Source organism: Pristis pectinata, chromosome 16 (genome assembly GCF_009764475.1).
Source record: "Pristis pectinata isolate sPriPec2 chromosome 16, sPriPec2.1.pri, whole genome shotgun sequence".
NCBI lineage: Eukaryota > Metazoa > Chordata > Chondrichthyes > Rhinopristiformes > Pristidae > Pristis > Pristis pectinata.
In genome coordinates, this window is record NC_067420.1 from 27,308,096 (window position 1) to 27,328,081 (window position 19,986).

The 19,986-nt window shown below is 37.7% G+C and overlaps 1 protein-coding gene across 2 annotated transcripts in view; it reads left to right on the forward strand.

The window, feature by feature from the left end:
• The first annotated feature begins 274 nt into the window (after positions 1 to 274).
• Positions 275 to 19,986, forward strand: part of ccm2l (CCM2 like scaffold protein) — a 32,915-nt gene continuing 13,203 nt past the window's right edge. Inside the window, exons 1-6 of one of the 2 annotated variants that reach the window (XM_052031382.1) lie at positions 275 to 446; positions 8,221 to 8,394; positions 14,031 to 14,114; positions 14,950 to 15,133; positions 16,646 to 16,782; positions 16,882 to 17,017. In XM_052031382.1, the coding sequence (XP_051887342.1) occupies positions 417 to 446; positions 8,221 to 8,394; positions 14,031 to 14,114; positions 14,950 to 15,133; positions 16,646 to 16,782; positions 16,882 to 17,017 (745 nt within the window). In that variant the 5' untranslated portion in view covers positions 275 to 416. The remainder of the gene's footprint in view (positions 447 to 8,220; positions 8,395 to 14,030; positions 14,115 to 14,949; positions 15,134 to 16,645; positions 16,783 to 16,881; positions 17,018 to 19,986) is intronic. The other variant, XM_052031383.1, reaches the window with a different exon arrangement.

Here is a 19,986-nt window from a genome sequence, read left to right on the forward strand (position 1 = left end):
ATTTCCTGCTGCACTTAGGTGTCATAGTAATGGAACAATACCAATTAGTCAACAGGAGGTACTGAAAGAACACATCCAGAGGAAGTGACTTCAAATCCTTTCTGGTGATGTGAGGAAATCAATTCAGCCTTTAAGAAAGGGCTAAAATTAACCACAATATTTTCTGAAATATTGTTAATCTCACAAAAAAATCAGCTTCATGTCAAAATCAAAATATATTGTTGGACATTTCAATCAAAGTAGGCATGGAGGTTGTATAATTACTAGATTTTAATAGGCTGATGTATATTGTTATCAGTCCCTGGAGAGGAAGAGCTGTTAAAAGTTTACTTATTTGGTGGAGTCTACCAAGAGTTTCCTGCATGTAACAGCACTAGAACAAAACAAGAAACTTGTAGGACTGACGTGAAAGCACAATGGATGTAGAGATCAAGAAAGGGAAGAAGGTAAGAGTTTTCATAATTTGATATAAATGAGAAATACATGCATGAACATGCTATAACGTCAAATCTTTTAAATCCATTATATGGCAGATACAATGCAGACACACCCACTGTTTCCTTTAGGGAAGCTTATATCCATAAAGCTTCTTTAAATCTTGTTCAGAATTCTGGATGAACAAATATTATTTTTGCAGATAAAATGTATCAATGATTTTTGCTGAAATATTATAGCTTTTCCACCAGCAGGATAAAATTCTGACATAGCTGCAGACCAAAGTGTGTGTGGGTCTTTTTCTAGTCAATGAATTTTAGGGCATTGTTAAGCCATGGCTGAGATTTGTGTTCGTAGCAATGTAATAACTTGGTTTAAGTAGTCTATTTATTCTGTTTTCGAATTTATTCTGGGCTGCAAAAGTTTGTGTGTCATTCATACATTTTCTCAGGACTGTAGCGGGCAGAGATAATAGTGATTGGAGTTAAGTAGTACAGTTTTCTGGTGAAGCTTCTTTGTTAAAATGGAGATCAATTATTGTGTGTTCAATCTGTTGTCCTTTGTATTTGTTCATTCAATGTGTATTGTAAGTTTATGCAATTTTTTAAGGATAAAAGAAGAGTTTCCACTGGATAAGATTTCTAACATTTCTTTCTTGTCTAAATGAAAGATTGTAACTGGATGGCTTGGCTTAAAGTAAATAACATGTCAATGCTGCTATAAACCCATGGCTCCTGGATTTGTTTTAACCGTCCATCATCCCAGAAGACTCTGTCACTTAACATGGGAGGCAAGCTTATGATTACGTACCACCACTAATTAATATGAAGTGTGTTTTACTGGCTTTGATCTATTATTACTTTTCTTTTAGATTTAAAATTCCTCCATTTGTAGGGTGTTGCTGTGGAGTCCAGCATACAGTCGATAAGAGCTTTCTATCAAACATTTTAGGATAAGATCTGTATTTTGTACTACTAGTACTTCTATTTTAAAATATTAGCGCCCATTGTAGGAAAGGAAGGGAAAAGCTGTTTGAGAGTGCCCAAGGGATATGCCCAAGCTTGCAATGTGGAAATAGAAGGCAATATTAATTTATTTATTCTTAAACAGAGCTGATGGCCAGTGCAACTAGACTGTAAAACACACAAATGCTATTAATACTAAAGTAAGCTTTAGATGTCTACAGTCAGCTGAGGAACATTTTGTATGATTCACAGTCCACATACTTGTATAGACACTAGCCAGGTCTGCCTCCTAATAGAAAAACAAAATTAAGAAATCATTACATAGCAAATTTATGGTTTATCTATTGAGATGTCTAGAAGACACTGGCCCTTGGTGTGTCAGTAACATGAGAAGGAGAGTTTATCTATTGAGAATCAAACATTATCAAATCTCCCATCTATGTAAGAACATAAACCAAACAGTGATGTCTGTCCACTTGCATTGCTTCGGGCTAGCTTGACTGCAAAGCAGAACACTGATCAATGGGAAATAAAAGCAAAACCCAAGAAAAGTAAACATTTGGAGGTCTGGATTGTCCGACAAAATGTAAGCTCAACATGATAGTCAACAAGCAAGAGAATATTGGTTTCCATAGTACATAGAAAGTTAAAGTAAATAATAAGTTACTTGGCATATAAAATCTTCAGGACTATTAATTAAATATGGGATACCTAGGTTGTTCCTATTAGACAGGAAGAACTAGCATTTGTATAGTACTCTTTGTGACCTCAGAATATTACAAAGCATACTTTTCATTAGTAGTCACTGTTATGATGAAGGAAAGCAGACACTTCAAGGTTTCCCTGCCACTGGTATGCACTGTCCTCATAAGTATCAGAGCCCATTGTCTGAAATTGAATTTCACTCTTTCTTTGTTACATACAGCAGTAATCAGATACCCCACAAATCAAGAACTGTCCAAAAATATGTTAGAAACGGTACTAGGTGGTTTAGAGTCAGGATAATGCACTAAAATATACAGCTTTGTGAAAAGGTCCTAACCTCTACTTTTGCCATAGTGATCACTGGGAAAGTCATTGAACCTTGAAGGAACTCTCCCTGTGACAGACACAGACCAGTTGCATAAACAGTTGCCATGGAGTTGAGGGAAAATCCAGGGAAGGGGCACAATAACCTTCTGAGGGTGTAGGTACCCATGGGTAATCTTGCACCCTGATTAAGTCCAGTGCCACGAATGGATTCAGGTGATTGTGAGGTGCAGGATGATCAATGAGGCAGAGATCACAGCATGGTTCTGAAGTACATACTATTAAAGATTCTACAATATGTGACATTACCAGGTGCATGACTGATGCTGGAGAAATGTCTGATGAGCTAAAGTGAATTGCTCATCAGAGTACTTGGACCAATTTCTCAATAGGTGAAATTCTACCTAGAAATAAAAGCTATCACAACCTAACCCAGGTTATATGATTTTTATCTGCGATTTGTGTTTAAGGAACAGGTATTTATGGATCCAGATACTGAGCAGAACTCTCCTTCTGAAGCCACATGGTCTAGAAGTACGATATCAATTCAATCTTTACCTAGGGATGTGAACAATAATGTGCAGCCTGAAAACACTAGCACAGAGGTTTAGCTGATTTTAATGCCCAGCTATTCAAATAGTTAGGGGTTAAAATAAACACTGCCTTTTGCAATATCCTTTGAGAACTGATTACTAAGCAATCTAAAGGTGTAACAATAGGGGCAGGAATGTTTCCATGGTTTTTGTTTTGGGATTTTCAATAGTAAGCAGGAAACGTTTTAAAGCTGCTTAAAAATACAGTGACATTTTCGGAAAGAACCTTGAAAAGGATCCAGGAACCCTGTATATCAGCATCAATACAGACAAATACAAGCTTATTTTGTCTTCCATCATCATGAAGACTTCTACAAGTTATATTCATGGTCAGAACATTATTTTTTCTCCAGGGTAGTTTTTGTTGAACAAGCAACCAGTGCTCTACAAGATGCACTGGGTTTGGCAACTTTAGCTCCAGAAGTAACATCCCAAACACGAGAGCATCCTTAACCCTTGGCTCTTACCAGATAGGCATCTGAACTCTTTTCACTCAAGTAAGCATGTGGTATTTATAGCAATGGGCATTCTTTCCCTGTATATTAGGCACACAGAAGCAACCTGTTTGATTTTCTCAACATGAGGGATGATTTGTAATGAATCATGTCAAAGTTCTTGGGTGATGTTGGAGCTTGCCAGTGAATACCAGCCTCTTGCCTACTTACAGCTACCGTAGTAAAATCCACTGAAGTTTCTGATCAATGATGCTGCTGGTCAGGATGTTTATGATGGGAAACTTCAGTGAAATTAATGACTTTTCTTTTTGTAGTTGATCATTGCCTCACATTTGTACACATTGGATATTACTTGCCACTTGTCGACCAGTTCTGAACGTCGTCCAAGTCTTGCCACAAAGGTGCCTGAACAGTTCCAAATGGGGGGGGGGGTTAACAATTCCACTCAGGTCTTTCCTAGACAGCCCAGGCAGAAATTGGTTCCAAAGTCACATCCTCCCTTCTTCCTTCTCCTGATCCTCCTATTCCATCTCAATAACCATCTGCTGTCCGGTTGCTGGCAGGGCCGATCCCACATAGTCACTGAGTCATGGAAGGTGCAACAGACAGCTAGGAAGGGGGTTGTCCAATCTGCACTGTACTAGTGAGTCTATGGTATAGGTTTTCAGATCAATCTCATTGATGACAAAGTGGCTCTTGTTATGTCCTAGTTCTATTATCCAGGTGTAACCTGGTTGAAGAAGAGGAGCAGGTCTCTAGGTATTGTGCATTGGTCATCAATATCTTCAAGGCTTTGTCACAAACCAGCTTCATTTTGAAGAAGTAATGGCCCTTTCTATTTTCTTGGTTCTGGTGTGGAAGATCTCACAGCAAAATGAGATAGTCCACTCTTCTGAAAAATGCACAGGGATTTAAATCGACAGGGATCTGAAAAATCTGAGTGAGGATTCCAGTCTTCCGAAAAATCCACATACATACCATGTCTCCTGCTCTCTCTTGTAGGAAAAGGAACGGAACTTGCCTCTCCTTGAGAAGAGACCATCCATTTTGCTATAAAATGCTGCAAATTGGGAGATGTGAATTATGTCTCCAACATCAGGCTGGAATGAGCTGAAGGCCACTGAAGTTCACTATCATTAACTTGACTGGCATTGACAAAACAGTTCTGGCACTGTTGAGTGGCTGCAGATCTGGCTACAGCATATGGAAACTCATCCTGGTGATTTCTCTGGAGAACCAGAGCCTCCTCAAGGATTGACACTCTGAAATGTTAAAGTGGGGCAATTTGTCCCTGAAGCTTCTGATAAAATTGACCTTCCTCATCAGAGTCCTTTTCTCACCCTTCTCTGTGCCTCTTCTGGTATTCTGTCTTGTCCACTCAACCTTTTTCTTCGCTGCCTTTCATGCTGAGATACAGCTATTAAAGCTTCTGTACACTCAAGTACTGAACTCCTGTACACTCAAGTAAACCTCTTGCATAGAGCTCAGCACTTGTTGATGACTCATTCTTTGAATGTCAAACCAGACCACTGTCCTCCAACTCGCTCCAACTCAAACACCAGCAAAGTAAGTCATCAAGAGTCACTTTGAACTGACACAGTTGGACTCGGGGGCGGGGGGGTGTGGGGCGCGGGATGGTGTGGGGGGTTATTCCTGCTGCTAATTGCCAAATCTCCATGCAGAGTAAACAAATGGGGGCAGTTTGATAGTCAAAGCCCAAACTGATAGAACAGTTAACATATCTGTCCAAGGCTGCCCAATTTGTCAAGCAGCTTACAATTTGCACACACACAACATTTATTGTATATCACAGAGAAAAAGATGGGAAGCAGTCCAAATTTTACAATCCAAGTCTACTGCTCTTTTTGCAATGTTGCCTCAACTGCTGGGCATTTCAAGTATTTTGTTCTGCAGTCTGAGTGGTGATTAATTGTGAGCACAAATCGGTTCCTAATTTGTCACCAAACAACAATGTCTCATTAAAAAATAAAAATAAGTTGATCTACCTGTGCTAGGTTCCCTGTACTGGGCTGAGGCCTGCTCCAAAAATAAGCAATTAAAGTTACTCTTTGACACAACATAACCTAATAATCTGAGCAAAGTTCAAATGTAATATGGCATAAGGACTGATCACACAAATCGTGATGAAAACAAATCACTGAAAGGAAACATAGCTACACATGTAAATTTCTAGACCAAGTCTTTGTAATGATGTTTGACTTGCATAGAAAGACACACTTATGAAGCTTGTTGTCGCAGGAGAACAGAGAAAGCTTTGCTCTGCATCAGAGTGTATGGGACGGATAATTGGTGAAAGATAATGTCTCCTAAGCACTAATATTCTTCACTTAGATGAACAGAACAATAGTTAGTAAATTCCATATAATTTATGTAAATGAGGTAACACACTGAATATAGAGGAAAGTAAATTTTAAAACACTGGATGCATGTTGCTGTAAGTTCCAGGAGAGGAAGAACAGTTAACGATTCAAGTCGGAACTCACTTGGTGGAGTCAGCTAAGAATTTCCTGTGATAGCACAAAGTGACAGGACAAAGCAAATAAGAAAGCTCAAAGTTCAGAATAGATGTGAAACCAAGATGGATGAGAATGTCTAAAAAGGGAAGAAGGTAAAATTTTAATAACTTGATGTTAGTGCACAAACTAGAGGTAACTTCAAATATTTTACAGGTTTTAATCCGATCCATCATAAACATAAATTGGACTTAAAGATGATCACAGTTTACCCCAGGAAATATTCACCAAGGGCAATAGATGTTAACTGTTTAGAAACTCTCTTCATGTATTTGAGCAGAAGATTTGGCTACCATATATGTGAACTTTAGTTGATGAAATGTAAGTTTTTCATGCACCAGCAGCGTTGCCTAATGTGAGTGGTCTGTTTCAGTTAGGTGAAAGTTTCACATGGAATTTTTAAGGAAAATTGAGATTTTGATTTTTCTTTCACTTTAAACTAGTGGAGCTTTCATTATTTATGTGCTTTAGATTGCTACTGGTCAATTTGTTGGTTGAATAATTTATTCTGTACTGAAAATTGGCCTGCTTAGTTTCTGAAATTCTATTATAGTTAAAGAATTTGCAGCATAAAAGACAGTAATTTGGACCATTGCTCTTGCACTGGCATCAGCTCTTTAAGGGAGCTATCAACTCCATTTTCCTGCTTTTACCCACATACGTTTATATTCCTCATTTTTTATACACACACACACTTTTAAATGATTTTGATGATTTCTGTTTCAATAATTATCCATATACTAATAATAGTAAATATTTATTTTGATTGTCCCATATTCCAGCAAATAAGGAGATGTTATTGAAGCTGTTTTGCACATGTAATGTGTATTGATAGATTGGTTTTGTCCTACAGTGGTAAAAGGACTGTGTTGATCCCTTTGAGACTGACAGCCCATGTGATTAGAATTTTTTACAACTTCTCTATGTTATAGCCTTAAATCATGATCTAATTGAAAGGAAAAACAAATAAGTGGCTGACTGTTTCCATCTTTTAGCACTACATCTTGCTGAAATAATTTTACAATAAAATCTTGCTCAGCATAGACTAAATATGTTAACTATTTGCTACACGTCTATTAAAGCACATGAATTAATGTGTCAACTTTTATTTATGAAGAATAAAAAGTAGTAACTCAGAAAATAGCCTGTAAACTAAACTTTTAATGACTTCTTAATATCATTGCCAGCTGGCCTCAGTCTTGCTCCTGAATAGAAGAATGTACATTTAAGCCTTAATCAGAATTTGAACAGATAATCTAGGCCAAAAATTCAGTGCAATTTAGTGAAATCGCTACATTGCTTGAGCTGAAATCTTGCAAAATTCAAAATTCCTGGCCTAATGAAAAAAATATTCTTTCAGTGCCTTAACAAGTATTTTCCCAAACAATTCAACACTGGTCATGCAACTCATAGGACCTTCCCATATCCAGATTAATATGTTTAACAATGCTTCAAATGTAACTCACTGTATGTGGACTACAGCACAATAAACTGATAGATTTCATACACTGCTGTGAAAACGTTATTTTTCTCATAATGCCCTGAAGTTGATTATGCTCCCCAAAAATAATTAATCCTTATTCAAAATTCTTTCCACGTAGAGGTTTTAAGAAGTTTTATGTAAATCTATTGCAATTGTCCTGAAAATTGCACAGTAAAAGTAATGTTACTAAGGCCAATAATGGAAGGCAGAAATGAATTCTTTGATAATGTGTGACATTTTATGATAGTTACTATAGTTGTGCTGTTACTTCACGAGCAGAATGATGAATCTATTACATTATATTGTCACTGTTAATGGTCAGACATTTCTATCGTCTGCTATAGTTTTGTTCACACACGTTTTTATTATATGCTATAATACATACATTATAATAATATTATGAAATATTAATACTTTTAAATAATGTGTAAGAAAGTGTTTGTTTAGAATTGTTTTGCCAAAATAGTTCTTTCAAGAGAATTAGATAACTGATCGAATAAGGCAAACATCATAGGATATGAAAGCAAGCAGGCAAGTGAGATTAGTTTATTTGGCAAATTTCCCAGTACTACAGCATTCTATAACTTTTATGATGCCTTGCCTAGAAGACTGCTTTGCTTTTACTTCTGAAATGAAGCAAATCATCCCTCCAGAGCCTACTTGAAGAGGTAATAAGAACAGCCTATTTTAAAGCTCTGATATTTGCATTCTTCATGTGATTTACAGGGGTTTGTGTCTCCTATCAAACGGCTGGTGTTTCCAAAAGCTGACAAGAACAGGAGACAGCAGGACAGAAGCAGTGTGTACAGGAGACCACTGCATTCTATCCCCCTCTTCCCTCCAGATTACTTAATAGATCCTGAGCTTCTGCTGCATGATTATCTGGAGAAAGAAGTCAAAGTATGTTTTTTTCTCTCTCTCTCTCTCTCTCTCTCTCTGTCTTCTTATCAGGCACTAAATAAGTTATCCTCTAAATAAGGTACTGTTAGGATTGGAAATAAAAATATCTAGATTATGAGAAAAGAATAATATGATATCAGAATAGACAATTCTAACTGATGAACCAGGATTGGCCAGGATATGAAGGGTCAAATAGCCTCCTATGTTATAATCTCCATGATTCTAAGTAAGAACTTAAATCTGTAATATTATAAGTAGCTAATCTCTGTGACTATTGACTCTTTTTCCTGTCATGTAGGGAGGGACTGCTGTACCAAAAATAGCAGCTTGAGCAGAATCCATTGTGCAACAAATAATTTTAAGAACAAGATGGCATATATTAGAGGAATTAGATAAAAAGAATGCCTTTTATAGAGAACTGGTCCAGGTACCCAGGGCAAATGTTATACTTTTTTTTTGATTTTGCTGTTTGTATTTCCTTTTTGAAAGGAGGAAGTTTACAACAATGGACTGATTGTTGTGGTACGTGGTGGGATTTGTTATTGTAAGGTGGAGCATAGTATGATTTACTATTAAAAGTTGTGCTACGTGGTGTGATTTTCTATTGGAAGGTAGAGAGTATGGAAATATTTTCTGGACAATTGCTGGCTATAATGAAACCCTGACAAAGATACATCATCTTTGTTCACACTGTTACATTATACCCATTTATCAGAATACTTCAACAACATTTTAATCAAGCCAGAATGCTTTATTTGTAGCTTCTGGTTATGAACTGGTCTTAATAGTAAAACAAAGTGCTATTTCCATTGTATAGCACAATGAAGTTGAATTGATTATGTAGAAGAGGGAAGAATAAAAGCACTTCTATGCCACAGTTATTTGTTAACAGTTGCAATTTTTAGCATAAGGATTTAGTCAGATATAAATTGTTATTTGGTCAGAATCTAGATGTTGCTGATTAAATTTTTAATTAATAATTTTTTTTTAAATAATGAAGATTTCAACTGGGCCTGAAATCTCAATAGAGTTACATGAAACTTATAGCAAAGAAGCTGGCTCTTCAGCCCAGCCATAGTTTATGAGTATGAGTCTTCTACTATTCTTATCTACGTAGACAACATACATTCTTACTCAGTGAATGCATGTACACTTGGTCAAATGGTAAGATGAAATGAAGTCTCTGAAGTTTTTATTTCTGCAATATCTGAAATGCTGATTGATTTAACAGAAAGCACATTGCTTTCAATTCTTAAAACTTCCCTCCATATTTTAGCAAATAACCAAATTTTAATTGTTCTAAAAATTATAGTATACATTTGTCACTGTTCAGAGAAAGACATAAATTGATATCCATTAGGTTATGTTTGTTTGTTATATTAACAATTGATTAACTGCACAAAATTCAAGTTTGTGAGAGTAATTTTAAAACTAAATTTCACATAAAATATCATGTCTAGAATACAAGCAATGAAAATTTATTTCAAGTGGAGATAGGGAGCAACACAATGATGCAGCAGTTAGCATTGCTGCCTCATAGCTCCGGGACCCCGGTACAATCCTGACCTTGAGTGCTGCCTGTGTCCTCACCATGACTGTAACTTTCCATCAGGAGGCCTGATTTACTCCCATATCCCAAAGATGTGCCAATTGTTAATTGGCTATTGCCACTTATTGCTTTGTGTAGGTAAGTGACAAAAAAAGTCAAAGTAGCGTTGATGGGCACGTGAGAGAATGCAGGGCTACAGGGAAATAAGGAGGGGGAAATGGAACTGATGGGATGCACTGCTGGGAACCAGAATGGACTGAATGTCCTGCTCCATGTCATAATGAACAAGTAAATCCCAGCTACTGTTCAATAGATGGGAATGATAATAGATATGAACTCTGTATAGATTTTATTTTTATAGTCAAATACCTTCCAAACACTTTCCAAAAGAGAATGGAAGGGTGAAGGTTAAAGCATCTGGCATTTCCAGGAAGGATGTCCACTGCATCATCTTGTGAACTGATAACTGAATCCAGTTTATTTAAGCAGGAAGTTTATGTCCTTTGCAATCAGCACTTACTTTTGTTTTAGCTTTTCTCTCATAGAGATCAGCACAGTGATGTCAATGATTTTTACATGAATTGTGAAAATCAACTTCGTAATCAGAGCAGATGATATTTTTGTTGTTTTGTTTCTATGCCCAATCAATAAACTTTCCCCCGAAATTCGTCATATGCCTTAAAGCCATCAAATCATCAGTCAGATTTTTTTAACCACGGATAGTTACACAAAAGATTTTATTCGCCTATCTCCCAGTGTCTAAAATGCAACCCTCTAGTTCTAAATTAATTATTGGAATTTCAAATTCTTATTTTAAATATAGTTACCTGCATACATTTTAATGGATTGGTCTCCAATAATAAAAGTAGTAAACTTTTTCTTTATTTAGCACATGGATAACCTCCGCAATGGGAACAAGTGACAGAGATTCTACCAAGTGGCAAAACGTTATACATTAATGGAAACCAAAGCAATTCTAAGATGCCAATTCAACAACACTGCCTTTTTGGAGTCAATTGGCATTTTTCACTGAGCACTTTTCCCCCTTAACTTTTCATTAATACTATTTCCATAAGCACTGTTCTCTTCAGGCCATTCATGTGATATGTACTTAAAATGACCAAGCCTCTGAACCAGTGGAAGTGGAACTTGCTGTGTGTTTGTGCCTGCAGATTATATATAATAGAATAAGCATTCCCCAGCATGTGTGTTCTGGGCATATGATTATGCTGAACTTCCTTGATCATATACTATTGTCCATTAATTCTATTTAAACAAACGGGTCTTGGCTCTTATAATGGCTGCACCAGCGCACTGATTTGTGAGTCCAGCAATCATAGTGGTTCAAAGCGTATGTGAAATAAAGCCCAAGATTTCAGGCACAACATTTTGTTTTGGAAGGAGTTGATTTTGAAATTTCAAATAACTTTTGAATATTTATCATCACTGGGTCCTGCACTATACTTTCTGATTTTGCTTCATTAGCATAAGTCATGCGAGAAATTGAAAAACTTTCACAATGCACAAAATTAAACCTGCTTTGCCTAGCACACATATATAAGTAACAGTGAGCTTGAAATATAATTATTTATATTTACAGGGGAACATATTGTGTGGAATCACCACTTATGTCCCAATTGCTAACATTTTTTTCTGATTGTTTCCAATCACTTTTACATTATAGCAAATGTTAATTAGATTGACAGGGAACATAGACTTTAACAGCATAGGTTCAAAGATGAGTGCAAATTCAGGCATAAATCCATGATTATATGTCTCATGAAATTCAACTCCAGACAGTGAAACTCCACCGCATTAGTATTCTTATTTTCAGATTCTAATTAGTGACGAAAATGCACTTAAATCTCAGTGTATGTATCAGTGCTGGTGTGGTAGAAAAGACTGAATAGGTGTAGGAATAGGAAGAAGGGGGCAATATCTCAAGAACACTCCAGTTCATGGAGATGTTAAGTGGCCTGAACCAGACTGAGCTGGCTGCTTTGAAGGAGGGTTGTTTTGCTACATGGAGTCAACTTGAAGAATCTGAAGATCCCATGCATGATGGTACCTCAGGGATGGGGATACTGATGAACAACAGAGGCTGAGAACCATGATGAATGAGGTTCGTGCACAGGAAAGCATCCAGAGAGGGAAGGCCAGTGGTGACAATTTCTAAACTTCAAAAAATTGGCCAAGGAAAATGAAAGGCCCAGTATCCATGAGGAGCCAAGGCGAGAGTTGTGATATTAAACAGAGTACGCATAGAGGCAAGAAGATGCAAAGCATTAAGAAAAATTTATCTGAGGAATTACCGTTATTGGGTTTGTGATATTTGGAAATGCTTCAGAAGCATTTTATAACTGCAATTACTGCAGTGATTAATGGGATCTGTTAAGTTTTAGGAATTACAACTGAGGTTGAGAAAGGCCTGTGATGTACTGTATTCATCACTTAGTATGGTTAAAGTAACCCTTTAATACAAGATGTGAGATTTTTTACAGGTAAAGTGAATTACAGAAGTCATTTGTTCAATTTATTATGTTTAAGAGAGGATGCGAGTCAGAACATTGAGTTCCGAAGTAGCAGTACTGGTATCAAATCAGTGTTGCATGCAGGTTTAGTCTTATGTTATATCTTATACATATAATGACACAGAGGAGACAGTTCAACTCATAAGGTTCCTGCTTCCTCCCAGAGGAACAATAATGTTTGTATCATTCCCCTATTTTATTTCCCTTATCCCTACAACCCCACTTTGATTATTTTTGCCATTAACCTATACTTACAGATAAATCACAGTTGACAATTAACCTAACATTATTTCGTTGGGATGTGGAACCCAGCAGAAACTCACAAAATCAAGTGGTGAACATTGCAGAGGTTAATGAGTCGGGGATTGAACTCAGGCAGCAACATTAACTGTTGTGCCACCATACCACACGCCATTACGGGAGTGTGGGAATGGGATGTGGAATTAAAATGGCTGGCCACAGGGAGACCCTGCCTGTTGCGGCGAACAGAGCAAAAGTGCTCGACGAAGCGTTCCCCCAATCTTCGTCGGGTCTCACCAATGTAGATTCCACTCCCTATTCCCACACTGACATGTTTGTCCACAGCCTCCTCTCCTGCCACATTGAGGCCAGGCACAGGTTGGAGGAACAACACCTCATATTCCATCTTGCTAGTCTCCAACCTGACGGCATCAATATCAATTTCTCTAACTTCTGGTAACCACTCCCCCAATTCCGTGCCGCCCCCCCCTCTTTGTTTTCCCTGTCTCTGTGGCCCCTTCACCTCTTCTCTTTCCCCTGACCCACCCTCATGACCTGCCCACCTCCTTCCCTTTATTCCATTGACTACTGTCCTCTCTTATTAGGTTCCTCCTTCAGCCCCTTTTTTGCCTCTTCCATCTATCACCTCCCAGCTTCTCACATCATTCCCTTTTACCCCCCTCCCCCTACTACCTACCTTCCCCCTCTCACCAGGACCTATCATCTGCCAACTCATGCTCCTCCCCCTCCCCCTACCCTTTTATTCTGGCTTCTGCCCTCTTCCTTTCCAGCCCTGATGAAGGGTCTTGGCCCGAAACGTCAACTGTTCATTTCGCTCCACAGATGCTGCCTGACCTGCTGAGTTCCTCCAGCATTTTGTGTGTGTTGCTCCAGATTTCCATCATCTGCAGTCTCTTCTGTGTCTCCAAAGCTGTTACAATTGCCTGCCCAATCATCCTTACATGCAAACTTTGCACACCCCTCCCTTGCATCCCTGCATTAGACTCCTATTATATGAAATGAAAGGTTTGGGTTGTGTGCTCAACCCTTTACCATTAAAGAGAAATTCTGTTTGGGACTGTCTTTATAATTCCACTTAGTTGTGTAAGAATCTTTGTAGCAGGCAAGGTTGGTTTCATTTCATTAATCTCGTCTACTCTTGAATTGACGTTGCAATGGGAGAAGACTTAGTTCATTATTCAGTCACAATGCTAGTCAGTTCGCTAAACTAAAGGCTTTTTGATTAGCTACTTATGAAATTCAGTAATTCTGTACACCATGAGCTAACTTCATCCTTAAATGTTTTTTTTCATCAGTTTTTAGGCCACTTAACATGGGTATCATGTTCTTTAAATCCAGCGAGCAGAGCCGAAGTACTACAGCTCTTGGATACAGCAAGGGTAAGGGACAAGTACCAGAGAATAACATGAATTAGATAAATATTAGTTATGCACAATTAGTATGACAGATCCAGCAATGTCTCATAAACAGCAAAATGACCAGGTAAACTGTATTATGGATTCATGCTGATTAGGATAATGGGAGAATTCCCAACCTCCTCTTCAAATAGTACCTTGAGATCTTCTGTCATCCAAGAGAGCAGGCAGGGCACTACTTCAACATCTCACCCAAAAGGTATGACTTCTGATAATGAGGTATTGCATTGAAGTATCAGCCAAGATTATAGGTTGTTCTTGAATGCTCCTGATTTCTTAAGAACTGGTGCCAGGCAAGTAAATTGTATAATCATATGTTCATGTTTGTATTTTAATAAGAACTAAGATTTTAAATAGAAATAATGCAAAAATTATGATGTTTTATTGTGATATTATCATTAATGGAAAGCCAGATCTTATCAGTAGATCGGGATAAAATTACAGAATCAAAATTTCTAATGTTCACCAATTTCTTGTTAATCTTGATTTGGAAAAAGAGTCCTTTTAGGAGGTATACTTTGTTTGATGTATTATTTTCCAAAGAGAATACAGTTAGGTTCATCAATTCAAAACCTGATTGTTAACACAGAAAAATTAATAATGTAATGTATGGAAATTGCTCGTATTTGCTTATAAATGAAATGTTATCAATTCTGTTGTTCAAAATAGTTTATTTCTTTCATCAACTCAAGAAGTATTTTCTTTTTAGATGTAAAAAGAGTTTGAAAAAAACTAGCTTATACAAAAGGAGGAAGAAAATAATTAAGAATAATTAAAATATACAGAATCCTTTTTACAGCAACAAAAACAACTGCCTTTGCAAACAACTGCAGAACAGGACACCATCCTGAGTTTGTCTGCACGCTGTCTCCTCTTGACGTGGAGGGATAATGAAGAGCTGATCCTGAGAATCCCAACCCATGAGATAGCTGCTGTATCTTATGTCAGGGATGATGCATTGCATCTACTCATTCTCAAAACAGGTATTCAAAAATTTTTACATTTCAAAAATTCAGTGCAAAAACATGTTTTTTTAAACTCTTTTTAGCTTTACACAATAACAATTCAGAGTTAATCCTATAAGACTTTCAAATATTTATGTCCGTTATGCCAACTGAAGTTCAGGATTATACATGTCTGAAAACCTTCTTCTAAGTGATTAATACTGTGGTTAGAATCTTTCTCCCTTACAAACAACCGGCATTATTGTGGGTTAGTCAGCAGCTTGTAGGACCTGAGGAAAGGATTATTTTCCATGTGAAATAAACTCTGACACATTCCTGATAGGCAGAATGGCCTCTGTCAGTGCCTTAATGATCCTATGGACTCAAAGAATTTTGACAATTGCAATTCAAGGCCCACCATACAAAACTGCCTATAGGTGCCATCAGTCAAAGAGCCCTCAGGATGACGATCTAAGAATAACATACCAATCTGGTACAATTAGACTGACCGTCTCTGAAATTGTAGATGAGGCCCAGTATTGGAGCAAAATCTACTCAGCATTTTGGTAGGATTTTCTCAGACCCCCATCCACATGTGATGATATTGGATGCCTGAAATGAAAAATATTCCATACCCCAAGACTAACATTCTTCTGACTTTAAATGTTAACTCTATTTATGTTTCCACTGATGTTGGCTGATGTGCTAATTGTTTGCAGCATTTTCTGTTTTTATTTTAGAATTCCAGCTTCTGCAGTTTTCTTGATTTTCACAAACAGCCTTCCCTTTGCTACTTTGCTTTGAAAGTCTTACATCTGGTAAATATTTGTAACATCAGAACTTCTATACCTCCAAAACCTGCTCATTGGACAAAAAGGCATTGCTACTAATATTCAATTTGGTTTGCTGCAGAAATTTAAATATGATGTTAATTAATATGGTCTGGAGCATGTAGACATGTCTTCGTTTAATTTAGGTGCATAATTTAGAGTAATAGGCTTTTGTACTGATATGTTTATGAAGCAAGCTAAACCACATGTAATATGAAACTTAAAACCCAATAACATTTCAGTTCAAATCACTCACCAAACCACCTTTCCAATTCAAGTCATATTACTTAATCATGTTCCCTTTCCTCTGCACCTTGGTACTTGATATCAGTGTAAAATTAACTTGCTGGAAGTAGTTTTAAACTTCGCCTGCAGCTGTGCCAGATAAAGAAAAAGAATGCAAGATGTTCCAAAGATGTAACCCATCTCAAGGTTAAAATGACATTAATAAATTACTTGAGCTTTCCTCTAATAGTTGGTGACACTATCTCAATACCTTGTTGTGGAACTGTTGAGCAATACATACAACTGAGCTTTTATCTTTTCCAATGAATATTAAAAACAACAAATTGCTTCTCAAGTATTCTTCAATTTAATTCACCAGGTTTTTTATTGCAATCGCACTTGAGCTTTGCAGTCCCTTTAATTATTTTCATATTACGGAAAAGTCCATAACCTAGACCTGGTCACATGAATGTTATGATTATGTATCTTCTGTTAGGTCTTGGGGTGGCTGCTGTTGCTGCTGGCGGCAGTCTGGAACGGAGACAAACAACTGGAGCTCTGCTTGATACACAGGAGGCTGTGCCCAGTTCAGAAATGTACTGCAACCTTGTGATACTCGCAGTGGACAGCAGAGTGAGTACTTCTTGTAACACCAGTAATGACAAGTTTTATCAGCACCTTCAGCAGATGCACCCTGAGATTAATAACCTCTATTTGTTTTTTTTTAATTAGGATTCAGCTGAAGAATATTGTGCTCTTATCTGTCAAGTATTTCGTATCATTTATGGAGATCAGACAATAGACTGTGTGGATCGTGCTGGAAACAATTATACCTCTACACCAGACAGACGGTGGTTAATGGAGAGAAGTATGTTTCAGGTTGAAAGTGCAAGAACATTCATAAGAAATAGAAGCACAAATAGGCCTATCAATCCTTTGCACCTAATCCTTTATTTGATTAAAATCTCTATTGTTACTTTATTGCTAATATTTTTCTTCAGCACCCCTTTCCTGCACTTACTCCATTTTCCTTTATTCTATTAATTTCCAAAAATGTATCCATCTTTATCTTAAATATACTCAGTGACTGTGCCTATGCAGGCCTCTTGGAAGAAGATTCACCACCTTTTGCTGAAGAATATTGTTCTCATCCAGGTCCTGAATGGCTGGTGCCCTTATTTGAGACTGTGACTCCTGATTCTTGACCTCCCAGTCAGGGTAAACGTCATCCCTCCACCGAGCTTGTCAAACCACATAAGAATTTAGTATGTTTCAATGAGATCAACTCTTATTCTTTTGAATGCAAGTAAGTTAAGGCCCAGTCCAATTAAATCCTCGTCATAGGAGAAACTCTCCATCTCGGTAATCAATCTGGTGAACCATTGTTGCACTCCCTCTATTGCAAGTAAATACTTCCTTAGCTACAGAGACCAGACCAGTACACAGTTTTCCAGGTGGGATCTCACTATGGCCTGATATAAGTTATATTACTATTCAAGGCTCATATCAAGTTTGCTCAGTTCTGTTGACTGCACATCTGACAACAATCACAACACTTGCAATATTGCCATCAGATGACAACCATTAATGACAATTTCTGTTGTGTTTACAGAAATGGAAAATACATGGTTAGATCTAAAACTTGTGGGTTGTTTATTTCCAATTGAATACGTCCAGAAATCCTAGCCTAACTACACTGGTCTTAAGTGCAACTTTTACATTATTGATTGCACAACTCTGGTGTGTGCCAAACATACACACACATGCACCCAAGGGAACATGTACAGAGAGAGACAAAACTACATCAGTGACAGAATCAACTGCATGTGTCCACTTATTCCTGTATTACCATTGGTATTGAGACAGAAAATCAGTACACACCCCAACTATGACACCCTAATGCATCCCCAAACTTAAAACAACCCCAACACTAAAATATCTCCCAAATCTAAAACAATCCCCAACCTTAATACAACCACCAACCCTAACAGAGCCTTCAATCCTAAAGCACCGCCATCAAATAAACAATCCCCAACCCTAAAGCAACCACCAAACAGAAAACAGCTCCCAACCCAAAAAGAATCTTCAATCCTAAAACGAACCTCCAATCCTAAAACAATTCTTAGCCCTAAAATGAACTTTAATGCAAAAGCTACTCCTGATCCTAAAACAACCCATAACCCATAAGCTTCATCCTAAAATGCTCCAGAGCTGGATCTTTTATATGAACATCTTTCAGGAATCTGGCACATCTGTTGAATCTAAGTCTAACCCCAGTGTGACCTAATGGTAATTAAAATTGAACAAAACGCAATAGAAGTGGTGTAGAAAAAAAGTACAAAATGTCAGCTCTGAAACAAAGAAATGAGAAGTGAAAATGCAAATGTCAAGAGATACAATGATTCTGCTGGCTTCAAACTTGAACCTTAATTCTACCTCTGGCCATGACCCTTGGCCAATTTACACCCAATCCCAAACTTGCTGATCCTAGCTCTAAATATAGTCAGATTAATGGTGTTAAAAAATCTGTATTTTTTTGTCTTTCAGCAAGCAATATCCCTGGTGGTTAGATTAGGTGATGATTTCAGCTATAAATTGCATGTAATGATGACAACACTTCAGAAGCATCTAACTGACTTTAAAGCACTGGAATTCCTGAGAGATGTTATATGAGGGTAAAATTAGTCTGTGATTGTAAGCAAAAGGGAATAGGCAACCTGTTTCACATCCTGTCTTCATTGTTGCCTGGACTTGGGGACCTGAGTTACAAGGAGATGTTGCATGGACTAGGACGTTATTCCCTGGAATGTAGGAGATTGAAGGGTGACCTGATACGGGTATGCAAGATCATGAGGGGCATAGACAGGGTGAAAGCATATAGTCTTTTTCCCAGGGAGGGGTGCTAAAAACAAGAGGGCATAGGTTTAAATTCAGAGGCAAGAGATTTAAAAGGGACAGCAGGGGTAGCTTCTTCACACAAAGGGTGGTGCATATTTGGAATGAGCTGCCAGAATTAGTGGTTGAGGCGGGCACATTAGCAACATTTAAAAACCATCTGGATAAGTGCATGAATAGTAGAGGTTTAGAGGGCTATGGGCCAAATGGGGGCAGATGGTACTAACTCGTTGGGCAACACAGTCGGCATGGACGAGTTGGGCTGAAGAGCCTGTTTCCATGCTGTATAACTCTACAACTATGAGTTCATTCCCCAATAATTGGTCTTCCCACTAGCTGCAATCTGCAGCTTATTTCACCCACTGACTGACTTGTTTCCAAGTGGTTGTCAATAATTTTTCTGATCATGAAGATGGTTTGTTGAGTTAGTTTTCTATGAACCCACTTGCAGTTATGTGCTCTGGTCTACACCTTCCTACATTGTTTGCAAACAAATTCTCTCTTTCAGTCACTGCTGTTTCCCATGTTTCTCTAGCAATAGCTTTTCTTGCTGCAGTTGACAATGCTACATTTCAAAGTTCCCACACAGCAAAAGATGCCTGCAGCCCCACAGCAGCCAACAAATCCATCCCACCAGTATCCCAAACTCTCGTTTGTATGTATGGGCTGTACGTAAATCAGACGTTTGTAACTTTGGGGGGGATCTGGATAGAACTACCAAAAAAATGTCCTTTATTGAAGGTAGTCAATGCCCAGTGACAACAATGGCTATTTCTGTGCCATAATACTCACTAGTAGTCCAGTCAGCTGTAAGAATCTCCCAGTGATTTGTGTCAATGCTGCACAGGTTCATTCAACACATCTTTAAAATATTTCCACTGCTTATCATGTTATATTTGAATTCATTGTCTAAAATACTCTTGGCAAATCTGCTGTCAGCCA